This window comes from Salmo salar, chromosome ssa19 (genome assembly GCF_905237065.1).
Source record: "Salmo salar chromosome ssa19, Ssal_v3.1, whole genome shotgun sequence".
NCBI classification, from domain to species: Eukaryota; Metazoa; Chordata; class Actinopteri; order Salmoniformes; family Salmonidae; genus Salmo; species Salmo salar.
The window spans coordinates 50994356-51010505 of NC_059460.1; the positions used below are offsets into that span (position 1 = coordinate 50994356).

The window sequence follows — 16150 nt, forward strand, 5'->3', positions numbered from 1 at the left end:
GGTAGCCTCAAACAGGTGTAAGGTTAGAAATAAACTCGGCACCTGATTATAGACGGAATGTAGTTTACAATATTTTGACACTGTATAATCAAGCATTAGCCTGGCTAGCCAATATGTTATGAATATACTATATAATGACCAGTGGTGGAAGAAGTACCCAATTGTCATACTTGAGTAAAAGTATAGACACGTTAATAGAAAATTACTCAAGTAAAAGTGAGTTGCCCAGTAAAATACTACTTGAGTAAAAGTTAAAGTATTTGGTTTATATATACTTAAGTATCAAACGTAAGTGTAATTGATAAAATGTACTTAAGTATCAAAAGTAAAAGTAGAAATCATTTCAAATTCCTTATATTAAGCAAACCAGACTTTCTCTTTTTTTTTAAATGTATGGATAACCAGGGGCTCACTCCTACACTGAGACATAATTTACAAACAAAGCATCTATGTTTAGTGAGTCCGCCAGATCCGAGGCAGGGATGTACTCTTTATATGTGCTTGAATTTTACAATTTTCCTGTACTTCTAAGCATTCAAAATGTAAGGAGTACTTTAAGGTGTCAGGGGAAATGTATGAAAAAAGTACATTATTTTCTTTAGGAATGTAGTAAAGTAAAAGTAAGTTGTCATGAAATAAAAATAAAGTACAGATACCAAAAAAAAACTGCTTAAGTAGTACTTGAAAGTATTTTTACTTAAGTACTTTACATCACTGATGATGACCATGGGTTCTGTTTCCTCTGCTGTTATGAATGAAGTATATTTCCAATAGGCCTAGATGAATGCCTTCTTCTTCTTCTCCCAGTAAAATACTAATTAGGTTTAAGATTAGGCTAATTTGAGAAAATAACGGATAAAGTGATGTTTTACTTCTTCGCTAAAAGCAATGGTTTATTAGCAATCTACCATGATTAATCAAATAAACATGACAGAATAATTTTTCAGATTTGATCTGTCTTAAATCAGATAGGCCTACTAACTTCATCAAGTGAATTGTTTGTCTAGGCATATTAAAATCAGCATTTTAGGAATAACTCGAATAGTTTGATTATAATTTCCAGTTAAATCCTTTTTTTCATTAGAATGCGCTTGTTTCATTACTTTACTCGATGCGCAGCCGAATTTAATGACTTCTGACAAGTGTGTGCCTCTCTCCAACACTTGGCTCGTGCGTCCGGTTTGCGTCTTTTGTTGGTGATGGCAAACACTGAAAAGAAAAAGGTTTTCCCCCTTTACCCTCCACCGCTAATCCCGTCAGTGAAATTTGGTCTCATTTCTTCTTGTCTTGCTCTGACAGGCATGTATGCACTCCAATTTACCCTCGTCATGGGGGGGGGGGGCTCTAATCTACTCGTCCGGCGGGGTTTGATCGCAGGCCTGCCTCCTCGGTTCAATGAGACGCTTCATTAAGTTTAATATGAGGAGTGTGCCAACAACTGTCAGGACCTCCTACCACGTGTTGCTGGAGCTCGCCAACTATCCAACTCTGAGACCACTCTACAATATGTGTGTATTATTCACTTACAGATTTTTGGAGAGGCAGTTGTCAGAGTAAAGAAAGCGTGGGTTACCGCAGTTCTAATGTGCGCAGAGAAAATAGGGCCCACATTGCTTTAGTGGACAGCGCTAAATCGGATGAGATTATACACATTGCGTTTGTGGCCTGACTGTCAGTTATCCTACTGTTCATTTAGCTTTTTACATACATTTATAATTATTTGACCCAAGGTTTTCCTCTCTCTCTTTTGTGAGAATAAGGCTACACCTTTGAATTCAATTATCCAGCCTACAAATCCATTTGTGACTATGTAAATGAAGGCCTAGGATTTCTCCTAAAGGACTATGATTTCATAAAATCTATATTTTCCCCATGGTTGCAATTATGAAAACGTTTTTTGCATTGGGGGGGGGCAGAGAAGATGTTAGCCTGCTGTGCCATTAGCCTATAGGATAAATCTTAATAAAATAATTCATAGACAACGAGCTCTAAAAAAAAATTGGCCTGATCGCACTTTGCCCAGAGCCAAGCCAAGCCCCATGAGCACAGCGATCACTCAGATGGACCTAATCCACTTTTGATGAACTTGGTTAATAAGACTTCCTGCTGACATTATCAAAGGGATCTAACTCTATTCATTACGCGCACACGACCCTTGCCACGCCCATAGCATCCTCACAAGCTCTGGCGTTTGTCAATAAATTCTCCCCTCACACCAGAAACTTTTTTAAGCCACGGGTCTAGAAGTTCAGTTACGTCTGCACTGTTGAATCTATACCCTAGTCGGGACAATGCAACGCCGCAAAAGTCTATTTGCGCCATACATCTCCAGAGACGCAGACACTGTTGCTGATTTGAAAGTGCAAGTACATCCTATAGACCTGCCACATGGCGCTCTTGGGCAGACAAGTTGGACAGAGGAGAGAGCAGAGCGCAGGAGCGAATGTGACACGTGCGCTGTTGGGGAACTCAGATTGCCAGGGCTCGGATACATCGAACAGGACCAGAGCACCATCGACAAAGCGCAAAGGCGGCGGCGCATGGCTGCTAACGCCCGGGAGAGGAGGAGGATGCTCGGCCTCAATGTTGCCTTCGACCGCCTCAGGAGCGTTATCCCTAACCTGGAGAGCGACAAGAAGCTGTCCAAGTCAGAGACTCTTCAGATGGCGCAGATATACATATCGACGCTCAGCGACTTGTTGCAGGACAGGCCCTGCGTAGCGGAATTCAGCACCACTGAACTTGAGAGCAAGGCGAAGGTGGACACGGCCCCAACGGGAAGGCCAACAATGAACTCCACAGCAGAAGACCCAGCTGTAAAGCTACCTGGGCCAGGTACATACAATATATGTAGAGACAGTGGAAACGTGATGCGCGCGCCTTGCGAAGAACAGAAGACAGAGCTGCGAGGGTTTACGAACCTGTGGGAGAGAACTAGTGGCACAAAATAACAGATTGTATTTGTTTGTGCTTACTAATGTATTTTTTTTCTCATACAAAACATGTTGATTCTTGTTTGAAACCTATTTACGCATCAATATGAGCTTTATCTAAAAGCTTCGGCTTCTTTCGCATGTCTGAAAGTTTATGCTCTAAAACGGGCAATCGATTATTCCAAAACATGATACAAAACGTACAGAAGTGTACAAAAATACAAAAAGTATCAGACACAGGTATACTGAAAGTAGCAATTTTTATTCTAGTTAAAATTATATACAGGTAACCAAAGACATTCTTGAAATTGGTACAAAGATCATGTTCCTGCATTTGGCTTTGTATACCTTTTTAATCTGACTTTCAAATAACACAACTGAGAAATGCTGTATAAAATAAAAATAGGATTGGATTCAGAAAAGTAGTCTACCATTTCTAATTTCCAATAGGAAATATTTACAAATTTATTTACATTATTCCATTCATTTCCAGATTTGTGAATAAAGCTCTTGTAAACTTTAGAAGTGTTGAAATAGCTTAGAAAGTACTGATGAGGGCGTGTGTCTTAGCACACCCATGAGAAACAAAACGACACGTTGGAAACACACCAAATGAAAACAAATGCAACTTAAGAACATAAATCTTAGCCTCCCAACCTCAACATCCAAGCTGGGATAAAATGATTTTAGTTTTATGGGAGAAATCTATGGGAAACAACATATGACCAATGCAGTAGCTGACACTGTGCTTAAGCCGATAGCAGTCCCAATCTAGCCTGAAATTAACAAAACTGAGAACACCGGCTATGAAACTTAGATGGAGTATGGGTACAGCAACTGCTACAGGCTCGGTTCATGAATAGTCATCTTATCAGTTCTAGTACTTAATTTAAAAAGTTTGAAATGCTACAAATATGGTAGGCTTCCAGTCCCGTTGATTTATTATGTTGAAATTAATTGAGAAAACCTCAATAAAGCAATTGAAGCAAAGCAGAGAAAAGGGGACTGGTTTGTATTTATTCAAAGACAGAAGTGTTGCTGGCGAGATCAGAAACCAACAATTTGTGAAGTGTTCTACAGCCTTCAATTGGTAGGTGAAGCACTGTGGTCATTCAGACTAACAGAGGCTCTCCAGTACAAATTAAAAGGCACAAACATCCATACTTTCCTCTTGGCCATAATTAATAATGATGGGGTAAGTATAAGCTAAATTATGTAGTTCTCGTACATTAGTGAACAGTACAGATGGGGACCATTTCAGGTCTGTCCTTGAAGAGCTAGAATCTCTAATATTGACTCAGACTGACCAAACTAACAATTCTGTCTCACCCTCACCTCTTTGTGCAATTTGAAAGAGAACTCAAATCTATTCGAACTGGACAAAAACTGGTTGAATAAACGTCGTTGCCACATAATTTCAACAACTAAATGTATGTGATGACAATGAATCAACGTGGAAAACTGATTGGATTTGCAAAACTCCTCAACGTAAGGGCATTTAATCTATTGTTCACCCAACTTTGAACCTAAATCCAATGAAGTAGTGAAATCTTGTTGATTTCACATTAGCTGACAACTCAACCAAATGTAACAGATATTGAACGGATGGACATCTGTGCCTGGTGGGTTTGACACCCTCCACTCAACTACAAAGAGGTTTTTAGAACACAAAAAAAGCGGAACAGTCGTGAAAGCAATACAATGGCATCAGTGCTGCGGGACTATGGGGCTCTGGTGGATTTCAGCATTTCAAAGAAGGCTGAGAGCACTGGCTTCTGCGCTCCTATTCCAGTTCTGTGGGTCACTGCCCAACGCTTTCTATGGATTCAGAGGGGGGAATTCAGGCACTTTGATGACAATCGAAAGTTAATAGAGGAAGGAGGCAGGGAAAGAGCCATATTTTACAGCAGACAGAAAACAAAACCCAAAACAAAGGAGGAAATGATGTCACAGTCTGGCCCTTCCACAAAAACATGTCCAGGCCTATAGCTGTAATAAGGAGTGGAAATATTGATTTGGAATACAAGGAGTTTTTATATAAATGTACAACCTGAATAGCACAAGTGGGGAAATCAATTAAAGAAAAAAATCATATTGAATGAATATCAATGAGTCAATCATAAATTATATTTTCATGAGGGAACAGAAAAACCCAACGTTGAGAACAAAGTCAAGAATAAAACGGGAGTTTTTTGGAATTTACTTCTCTGGTTATTCCAAGCAGACGTCATAATAATAGGAGAGGTGGAATGCTGAAATAGTGCCTCAGGCCTCACGTGTGTGAGGGGAGACCATCACAGTTTGTATAGTGAACGTGGTGATCACAATGATGATGATGGGTGGTCGTTATTAGCAGGCTGTGTGTGGTCTCTGGGGTAGGGTCCATCCAACTGTCCTGGTCTCTGTGTGAGGCGAGTGTTCAGTCCCCAGTGTGGGCCCTTTCTGCAGAGCCAGGCCTCTCTAACAGTGCTCTAGATAGTCAATGACCCGAGAGATGGACTTCTGCCCTGCGGTGCCCACATCACACTATGGACAGAGGGGGAGAGAGAGTGAGAGAGAGAGGGTGAGACAGAAAGGGTGAGAGAGAAAGCAGAGGTCAGTTACCACACACTGAAGCACTCTCCACACAACATCCCTATTTATACACAAGGCTACAGGAACCAGAGATGGATACTACTCATGAGCCTGTACAAGCTCAATGACACATTAAAGAAGCCACAATAAAGACATTTAAAAACAGACATTTTGCCTCCCGAGTGGCGCAGCGGTTTAAGGCACTGCATCGCAGTGCTTGAGGCATCACTACAGACCCGTTACGTCCGGGTTAGGGGAGGGTTTGGCTGGCTGAGATTTCCTTGTCTCATCGCATTCTAGCGACTCCTTGTGGCGGGCCGGGCACCTGCAAGTCGATTTCAGTTGCCAGCTGGATGGTGTTTCCTCCGACACATTGGTGCGGCTGGCTTCCGGGTTAAGCGAGAAGTGTGTCAAGAAGCAGTGCGGCTTGGCAGGGTCGTGTTTCGGAGGACGCATGGCTCTCGACCATCGCATCTCCCGAGTGCGTAGGGGAGTTGCAGCGATGGGACAAGACTAACTACAAATTGGATATCACAAAATTGGGGAGAAAAAGGGGTAAAAAAAGTTATAAAAACTGACATTTTTTTTATGTGAGAGAACTTACTGTAAGATTCATGAAATTGAGGAACTTCTTGAGCATTTCAGTCATTATTGAGAAATCTCCTTTGGGCAGGCTTTCCCTCACAGTAGTCACATTCATCTGAAAGAGAAGACTATGAATCAGCATTGAAACCTTTGTTAGTTCAACTCAAGTCCAATCTCTGATGACATACAATCACAACAGGCAGATATAGAATGTCAGCAAACAGTAATTCTAGTGATAAACTAATCTCCATGTCCAAATCATCTCTTCGAGGGAAGACGCACCAGAACCGTAGCCACCATAACCAAGGTTGGTCGTGCGCAGCGGATTAAATGCTGGGTGTCAACGAACAGTGGTGATACATGTAGAATCGTCGAGAAAAGAAAATGATGGCCGGTGTTCTGTGGTCAGAGGCCCTAGAATGGCCGGTCCACTCAGCCATCCATCTCTCTGATGCGGTTACTCCATTAAAAGCAGTATTCAGTTAGTTTAGGCTAGTTTAAGTTTCATTCATTGGAACTTGTCCAGTCCTTCTAGTAAACCCAACTAGTTATTTTGTTTGATATATGTTTTTGTTTTATTACAGATGACAGAGGTAGCGAGTAAAAGTTGGAGAGTGCGCTGAAAGAACAATGAGCCGGGTTTGGACCCATTCTGGCAGCAGTACGTATTCTACAGGCAGTGCCTTGGACCGCTAGACCACAGTCATTTTGTTTTAAGACGAAAGTCTTGTTTAAAGTCTGAGGCGTGACCTTTACGAGATAGAACACAGAGCCCTGTCCAGATAAACCTGTACCAGTCCCAGGCTGTAGCTTTTATCAGAGAGGGATAACGTCCATGGCACATCAATCACAACCTAACTGCCTTATGGGAGACTCAGTGAGAGAGAGTCCATTACTGCAGATGTACTAAGCTCTCAAGGCATCATTGGATCGCTAATAACATCTTCAAAAGAGAAATAGCCATTAATGCCGGAATAACATTATCACAGCTTTAATTTTCCTTTTCGACAGTCGGCCGTGAAACTTTTAAGACGGCAATTTTGAAGGAAATCATTGATGGTCCCTGAGAGAGGCTTTAAAATGACACAGATGATGGATGTTTATTACCGACATTCGAACGAGGCATCGCAGACGAGTCAACTTGTCTAAATGGTGATGTGTGTATTTGAAGTGAACGTTGGGTACATGAGAAAACAACAGTCTAGTTTAACATGCATAATGGGGTGACCGCAGCACTAGCTATGCTGTACACAATGGATTCGTTTGCCTTACCTACGTCTGGATAAATGGCCAAAATGTCATGTACAGTGCATTCAGAAAGTGTTCAGACCCCTTGACTTTTTCCACATTTTGTGTCGTTACAGCCTTATTCTAAAATGGATTAAATTGTGTTTTTCCACCCTCCATCTACACAATACCCCATAATGACAAAGCAAAAACAGGTTTTAGAAATTCTGGCAAATGTATTAGAAAAAAAAATATATATCACAAGTATTCAGACCCTTTACTCAGTACTTTGTTTAAGCACCCTTGGCAGCGATTATAGCATCAAGTCTTCTTGGGTATGACGCTACAAGCTTGGCACAACTGTATTTGGGGAGTTGGTCCCATTCTTCTCTGCAAATCCTCTCAAGCTCTGTCAGGTTGGATGGGGAGCATCGCTGCACAGCTATTTTCAGGTCTCTCCAGAGATGTTCAATCGGGTTCAAGTCCAGGACACTCTAGAACCTTGAGACTCGTCCTGAAGCCACTCCTGCGTTGTCTTAGCTGTGTGCTCAGGGTCGTTATCCTGTTGGAAGGTGAACCTTTGCTTCAGTCTGAGGTCCTGAGCAGTCTCAAGCAGGTTTTCATCAAGGATATCTGTACTTTGCTCCGTTCATCTTTCCCTCAATCCTGACAAGTCTCAGTCCCTGCCACTAAAAAATATTCCCACAGCATGATGCTGCCACCACCATGCTTCACTTTAGGGATGGTTCCAGGTTTCCTCCAGACGTGACGCTTGGTATTCAGGCCAAAGAGTTCAATCTTGGTTTCATCAGACCAGAGAATCTTGTTTCTTATGGTCTGAGAGTCCTTTAGGTGCCTTTTGGCAAACTCCAAGCGGGCTGTCATGTGCCTTTTACTGAGGAGTGGCTTCTGTCTGGTCACTCCACATGAAGGCCTGATTGGTTGAGTGCTGCAGAGATGGTTGTCCTTCTGGAAGGTTCTCCCATCTCCACAGAGGAACTCTGGAGCTCTGTCAGAGTGACCATCGGGTTCTTGGTCACCTCCCTGACCAAGGCCCTTCTCCCCCGATTGCTCAGTTTAGCTGGGTGGCCAGCTCTACAGACAATTCCTTCAACCTCATGCCTTGGTTTTTGCTTTGACATGACCTATATAGACAGGTGTGTGTCTTTCCAAATCATGTCCAATCAATAGAATTTATCACTGGTGGACTCCAATCAAGTTGTAGAAACATCAGAAGGATGATCATCGGAAATAGGATGCACCTAAGCTCACTTTTGAGTCTCATAGCAAAGGGTCTGAATACTTATGTAAATAAGTTCTGTTTAGAATTTTTTTATACATTTATAAAAATGTATTCAAACCTGTTTTCAATGTCATTATGGGGTATTGTGTGTAGATTGATGAGGAAAACAAATAATTTAATCCATTTTAGAATAAGGCTCTAACTTAACAAAATGTGCAGAAAGGGAAGGGGTCTGAATACGATCCCGAATGCACTGTAAACTGTAGCCTAAAGTCCACGTGTCTAATGAACAAGGCCAAACTAGGTCTATGCAACCCATTATGTGATGTGACCTTGTCTCATTGCTTCAACATGAAGGGCTGCATCGGTTCAGGGTTAGACAGTTGTGTAGAGAAGGGATCAATGATTTCACTGTTATTATCAACATTTGTTATGTTTCTTTATTCAGCTCTCTTCACCTATTACTTGTGTTTTTATCATTTAAATGATTTTCTGTAATGTGTGTTCCTGATTTCAACTGCAATTTAAATAACAGTTGATTTGATTATGTAGAGCAGCCATGCCACTCAGAGCCGGCAGTGGGAGTGTCCGGAGTGCCCTTACCGGACTCCCCTGACAGAGACAGCCCAGTAGCAGTGCTGTGTATGAGGCCACTATGCTGTCCTCCATGTGCTTCCCAGCATGCTGAAGAGCTGCAGCAGGAAGGGATGGAGGGAGAAGGAGAAAGTGTCAGTCGCCCAAATATTCATAGAATAACCAATACAGCTCCTAACCTATAATCCAAACATGGGTTCTTCTGAATCTCTTTTCAGAGTTACCTAGATGCCATTATGTATCTATTACATTACACCTAGTTAGTTCGATTTTATTGATTTATTTTGTGTTTATTTAACCAGGTAGGTCATTACCTTTGGTAAGGTCTATCTCCTCGTTCTCCTCCTCTTTCTTGGCCTTCTCTTTCTCGCTGATGGCGTTGTTGTTCTCCGAGGCCACCCATTGGATCTCGCCACCCGACTCCTGCCACTCGCCGCTCTGGTCCAGCTTGGGCTTGGGCACGTCGTTGATGAAGTCATCTGTCTCCGCCTCTGCCGCTATGGCCGCTTGCTCCCGCTGGAGGAAGAGCTGAGGGCACAAACACATTCGGGTCAGAAAAGGTCGCATGTGCATGTAAATCAGTAATCAACTCATCCATAAAAAAAGTCCAATCAAATGTTATTTGTCACATGCACCAAATACAACAGGTGTAGACTTTACCACGAAATGCTTACTTACGAGCACTTTCCCAACAATGCAGAGTTAAAAAGTTTTTAAATGTAAAAAAAATAAATAAGGAAATAGTAACAATAATGAGGCTATATACAAGGAGTACCAGTACCGAGTCAATGTGCAGGGGTACGAGGTAGTTGAGTTAATATGTACATGTGGGTAGGGGTAAAAGTGACTAGGCAATCAGGATAGATAATAAAAAGAGTAGCAGCAGTGTAATGTGAAGAGTGAAATAGTGTGAAAGTGTGTTTGGCGTCAACATGCGTGTGTGTGTGTGTGGATGTTGTCTGCGTGTGTGTTGGAGTGTCAGTGTAGTATCTGAGCGTGGGTAGAGTCCAGTGAGTGTGCATAGAGCCATTGCAAGAGAGATAAAAAGGGGGTCAACGCAAATAGTCTATGTAAGGGATAATCAACGAGGGGCTCTGCGTTCTCTGGAAAATAACGAACGGCATGGAAGTAGTGTTCCACGACGCGCTAGCGGGGTGGAACTGACCTCCCACAGAGATGCATTATTTTCCAGAGAACTCAGAGCCCCGAGCTGATTATCCCTTCTATACCATGGCTATAATTTAACACATTTACTGCTGTTAATGTGTTTATTTGCAGGTAGACATGTGTTCAACATCCACTGAAGTTGCTAGCAAATTTACTAGATAGCGACAGTAGTTGCCTAGACAACCAAAACCAGCAGTCCTAGCTATTATGAAAATTTTATTCAACAATGTTTTCAATTTGACTTTTGCTTTTCAAAGCAGCTCAAACAGAGCATAGCCATTGAATTCTACCGTGCAAATAAACCATGTGTTATAGGGAAATAATGCACGCTCTAGAATGTCCATCAAGCCAATCAATATTCAACAATGCCATGGTATAAATCCCTTTCTAAACTGGGTGGTTCAAGCCCTGAAGGCTGATTGGCTGACAGCCGTGGTATATCAGGGGTATGACAAAACATATATTTTTACTGCAATAATAGCAATAAGGCACTCTGGATCTTCCTGTGGCGGTCCTCATGAGAGACAGTTTCATCGTCGCACAGTTGATAGTTTTGGCGACTGCACTTAAAGACTCTTGAAATATTCCGGATTGACTGATCATGTCTTAAAGTAATGATGAACCGTCGTTTCTCTTTGCTTATTTGAGCTATTCTTGCCCGAATATGCATTTTGTCTTATACCAAATAGTGCTATCTTCTGTATACCAGCCCTACCTTGTCACAACACAACTGATTGGCTCAAACGCATTAAGGAAAGAAATTCCACAAATTAACTTTTAACAAGGCACACCTGTTAATTGAAAAGCATTCCAGTTGACTACCTCATGATGCTGGTTGAGAGAATGCCAAGAGTGTGCAAAGCTGTCAAGGCCAAGGGTGGCTACTTTGAAGAATCTCAAATATAAAATATATTTTGATTCGTTTAACACTTTTTTGGTTACTACATAATTCCAAATGTGTCATTTCATAGTTGATGTCTTCACTATTATTCTACAATGTAAGAAAACAGTAAAAATAAAGAAAAACCCTTGAATGAGTAGGTGTCCAAACTTTTGACTGGTACTGAATATATAACTCCAATAATAAACACTGCTCAAAAAAATAAAGGGAACACTTAAACAACACAATGTAACTCCAAGTCAATCACACTTCTGTGAAATCAAACTGTCCACTTAGGAAGCAACACTGATTGACAATAAATTTCACATGCTGTTGTGCAAATGGAATAGACAACAGGTGGAAATTATAGGCAATTAGCAAGACACCCCAAATAAAGGAGTGGTTCTGCAGGTGGGGACCACAGACCACTTCTCAGTTCCTATGCTTCCTGGCTGATGTTTTGGTCACTTTTGAATGCTGGCGGTGCTTTCACTCTAGTGGTAGCATGAGACGGAGTCTACAACCCACACAAGTTGCTCAGGTAGTGCAGCTCATCCAGGATGGCACATCAATGCGAGCTGTGGCAAGAAGGTTTGCTGTGTCTGTCAGCGTAGTGTCCAGAGCATGGAGGCGCTACCAGGAGACAGGCCAGTACATCAGGAGATGTGGAGGAGGCCGTAGGAGGGCAACAACCCAGCAGCAGGACCGCTACCGCCGCCTTTGTGCAAGGAGCAGCAGGAGAAGCACTGCCAGAGCCCTGCAAAATGACCTCCAGCAGGCCACAAATGTGCATGTGTCTGCTCAAACGGTCAGAAACAGACTCCATGAGGGTGGTATGAGGGCCCGACGTCCACAGGTGGGGGTTGTGCTTACAGCCCAACACCGTGCATGAAAGCAGGTTCACACTGAGCACGTGACAGACGTGACAGAGTCTGGAGACGCCGTGGAGAACGTTCTGCTGCCTGCAACATCCTCCAGCATGACCGGATTGGCGGTGTGGGGTGGCATTTCTTTGGGGGGCCGCACAGCCCTCCATGTGCTCGCCAGAGGTAGCCTGACTGCCATTAGGTACCGAGATGAGATCCTCAGACCCCTTGTGAGACCATATGCTGGTGCGGTTGGCCCTGGGTTCCTCCTAATGCAAGACAATGCTAGACCTCATGTTGCTGGACTGTCTCAGCAATTCCTGCAAGAGGAAGGCATTGATGCTATGGACTGGCCCGCCCGTTCCCCAGACCTGAATCCAATTGAGCACATCTGGGACATCATGTCTCGCTCCATCCACCAACGCCACGTAGCACCACAGACTGTCCAGGAGTTGGCGGATGCTTTAGTCCAGGTCTGGGAGGAGATCCCTCAGGAGACCATCCGCCACCTCATCAGGAGCATGCCCAGGCATTGTAGGGAGGTCATACAGGCACGTGGAGGCCACACACACTGCTGAGCCTAATTTTGACTTGTTTTAAGGACATTACATCAAAGTTGGATCAGCCTGTAGTGTGGCTTTCCACTTTAATTTTGAGTGTGACTCCAAATCCAGACCTCCATGGGTTGATAAATTGGATTTCCATTGATTCTTTTTGTGTGATTTAGTTGTCAGCACATTCAACTATGTAAAGAAAAAAGTATTTAATAATATTATTTCTTTCATTCAGATCTAGGATGTGTTGTTTAAGTGTTCCCTTTATTTTTTTGAGCAGTATATATTATTCATATCTATGCCTACGAGATCGCATTATTGCTCATTGAAGTGTATGAGGTCTCTATACGACCCATGAACCCACAAACATACACACCCCTCAGTTCTCTAACCCACCTGCACCAGGGCAGCGATGGCAGTGAGCGATCCTTCTGTCTTGAGCTCCTCTTTGTCAGCCACCAGGACAGAGTTGAAGGGAGCTCCTCCATCCATCGCCATCTCCACCAGGCAGTAGCGGTTCCTGGCACTGTACTCCACCAGGTTGATCAGCAGGCCCAGCCCCTGGAGAATCACCACACTTCAGACTGGAGAAATACACACACAAACACCCTCCTACACACACAACCCCTCCTACACGCCCCCCTCCTACACAAACACCCCCCCTCCTACACAAACACCCCCCCTCCTCCTACACAAACACCCCCCCCTCCTCCTACACAAACACCCCCCCCCCCTCCTACACAAACACGCACCCACCCCCACCACACAAACACGCACCCACCCCCACCACACAAACACGCACCCACCCCCACCACACAAACACGCACCCACCCCCACCACACAAACACGCACCCTCCCACACAAACACGCACCCTACCACACAAACACGCACCCTACCACACAAACACGCACCCTACCACACAAACACCCCCACACCCACGCAAACACCCCCCCACACAAACACGCACACACCCCCACCTACACAAACACCCCCACAAACACGCACGCACACCCCACCTACACAAACACACCCACCCCTCTACACAAACACACCCACCCCACCCCTCTACAAAAACACCCCCACCCTACACACCCACACCCTCCTACACCCACCCCCCTACACAAACACCCCCCCTTACACAAACACCCCCCCACACACCACAAACACCCACCCCCCACACCACACACAAACACCCCCACAGCCTCCTATACCCCCCCCCACACACACAAACAGCCCCCAGGCACCCCCCCCCTACACCCCTCCCCCTACACCCCCCCTCACCAGCACGCCGGATGTCGAACCTCCTCTCCTGAGGAAGGTACTGTGGGACCCGGAGCACACAGTTCAACGATGTCATCATCATGTCCTCCTGCTCGCCTGTCTTCGTGCTTCCCCATTCTACACACACGGGGTAGAACACAGTCACTATGGGGCCTCATCAACAGTTGTGCATAACACATATTTTGGAAGCCGAATTTCTTCATGGGTCAAATTAAAAAGCATTAACACACTTCTGTGAAGGAGCGGCGAGTGCTGCCCAGTGCACAAGATAAGCATACCTACACTATGTCCTCAATAACCATAATCATTTACGACCACCACAGTGGCATTGGCAGCGTCTGCTCATTCTGTGTCCAGATGATACTGTGTGAGGCACTGAGTGTGTGCGTCTCTATATTGAAGTGTGTATGCGCACGCCTCTCACCGTTGTCGTGGGTGAGGTTTAGCAGCACGCCGATGATGGCCCTCATGCAGTCCTCCACGGCTTTGCCCACGTTGCTGTGGCTGGGGTAGGGCAGGGCGGTACCCGCCAAACACAAGGCGCTGTTCACTCCCATCTCCCGGCTGTAACGCTGGATCATCTCCTCACAGTGCCACAGGGCCCTGTCAACACCCCCACACAAGGAAAATTGATTATTCATTAGTTTATGTACCAAGGACCAAGCAGGCACAACAGTATTGAACCAGAGGTAGTGAGCTATATAGTGTACTTCCACTTAAGGCCCCTTACATCCACTCAAGTTTGAAGATTCTCATATTTCAGCACTGAACTTTTAGCCTTCTGATGTTGTGCTGGGAGATAACAGCCTTAATATTTGATGGGAGGATTGTTTGGCTGACAGACTGGACTGAAAGGGTCTGGAAGACAGCTCTGGAGGGACTTGATGCTGAATTAAACACTACCACAATGGCAGTGTGTGTCTGGCAAATAAGCTTCAAAGATTTCTTCAGGGCAACAATTCTTCCTATTGGGTTTTCGTATTATTCAGACAACGCGGAAAGCTAGTGCTTGTAAACCAATGAAAAACTGGTATGAAATAATTTTGATGCAGTAACACACGTTTCCATCGGGTCTCTTTACATATACAGCGGGGTCCGAAATGATCGACTCCCTTGATTAAGATGAGCCATAATGACTGTATAAAATACACAATTCAAATACTGAGCTATATTGCATGCAAAAAAGGGGGGAAATTATATTGTATACTAATACAATTGCTCAGAGAAAGAGACCCCCAAAGGGTATTGGGTCAAAATTAGACACCCCTAAAGATTCTTATAAAGTAGTCAAATGTTTTGTATTTGATGTCATATCCCTAGCACGCAATGACTACATCAAGTTTGTGACTCCAAACTTGTTGGATGCATTTGCAGTTTGTTTTGGTTGTGTTTCAGATTATTTTGTGCCAAATAGAAAAGTTGTCATTTTTGACTAACTTTTATTGTAAATAAGAAAATAAATGTTTCTAAATCCATCTACATTCATGTGGATGCTACCATGACTACAGATAATCCTGAACAACTGGTGAATAATGACGAGTGAGAAAGTTAAGAGGGTCAAAGACCATTACCTGCCAGAAGCGCTAACCTCTCACCATTACCAATAACGGGAGGGTTAGCATGTCTTGGTGGTATCATCTTTGACCCTCTAATTTCATCATGCATAACTCTTTACGATTCACTCAGGATTATCCGTAATGGTAGCATTCACATTAAATGTAGAAGAGTTTAGAAACATTCCATTCTTATTTACAATAAAAAAAGTGACAATACATTATTTACCATTCATTTTGACTGAGCACAAAATGTATAACCAAAATGAACTGCAAATGCATCCAACAAGTTTGTAGAGTCACAAGCTTGATGTATTCAATGCATGCTAGGAATATGGCATCAAATACTAAAAATGTTTGAGTAGTTTAAAAAAATCTGAGCAATAATGTACTTCCCAATTTTTTTGGAGCATACAATATAGCTCAGTATTTTGGGGGGAATATATTTATTTTAAATACAGTCATTATTGCTCATCTTTTTTAAGGGTGTCAATTTCGGACTCCACTTTAGACATATGCCTACACCATTAGGCAGACAGCATCCCCGACAATACATTTAAAAAAGGCAGTGCAAAGCGGGAGAGAACGGAGGGTGAATTTAACCACAACAAAAGGTTAGCAACAGACGTGCATGACTGCAGCATGGCTAACCAGCAGCAAAACAGCTTCAAGCAAAATATAAAAAATAATGA

At 43.5% G+C, this 16150-nt stretch overlaps 2 protein-coding genes across 3 annotated transcripts in view; one reads left to right on the plus strand and one right to left on the minus strand.

Moving 5' to 3' along the window:
* Nucleotides 1-2241: 2241 nt before the first annotated feature.
* LOC106578988 (class E basic helix-loop-helix protein 23-like) lies at nt 2242-3745 on the plus strand. The gene has a single exon (XM_014158354.2). It carries the CDS (start codon nt 2292-2294, stop codon nt 2949-2951), a length of 660 nt encoding a protein of 219 aa, XP_014013829.1. The 5' UTR covers nt 2242-2291; the 3' UTR covers nt 2952-3745.
* LOC106578987 (wings apart-like protein homolog) overlaps nt 3177-16150 on the minus strand; it is a 46204-nt gene continuing 33230 nt past the window's right edge. Inside the window, exons 14-20 of one of the 2 annotated variants that reach the window (XM_045702429.1) lie at nt 14330-14508; nt 13914-14022; nt 13020-13200; nt 9471-9684; nt 9166-9254; nt 6112-6207; nt 3177-5459 (exon numbers count right to left, since the gene is read on the minus strand). In XM_045702429.1, coding sequence (XP_045558385.1) covers nt 5394-5459; nt 6112-6207; nt 9166-9254; nt 9471-9684; nt 13020-13200; nt 13914-14022; nt 14330-14508 — 934 coding nt within the window. In that variant the 3' untranslated portion in view covers nt 3177-5393. Of the gene's footprint in view, nt 5460-6111; nt 6208-9165; nt 9255-9470; nt 9685-13019; nt 13201-13905; nt 14023-14329; nt 14509-16150 lie in introns of those variants that run through there. The other variant, XR_006760732.1, reaches the window with a different exon arrangement.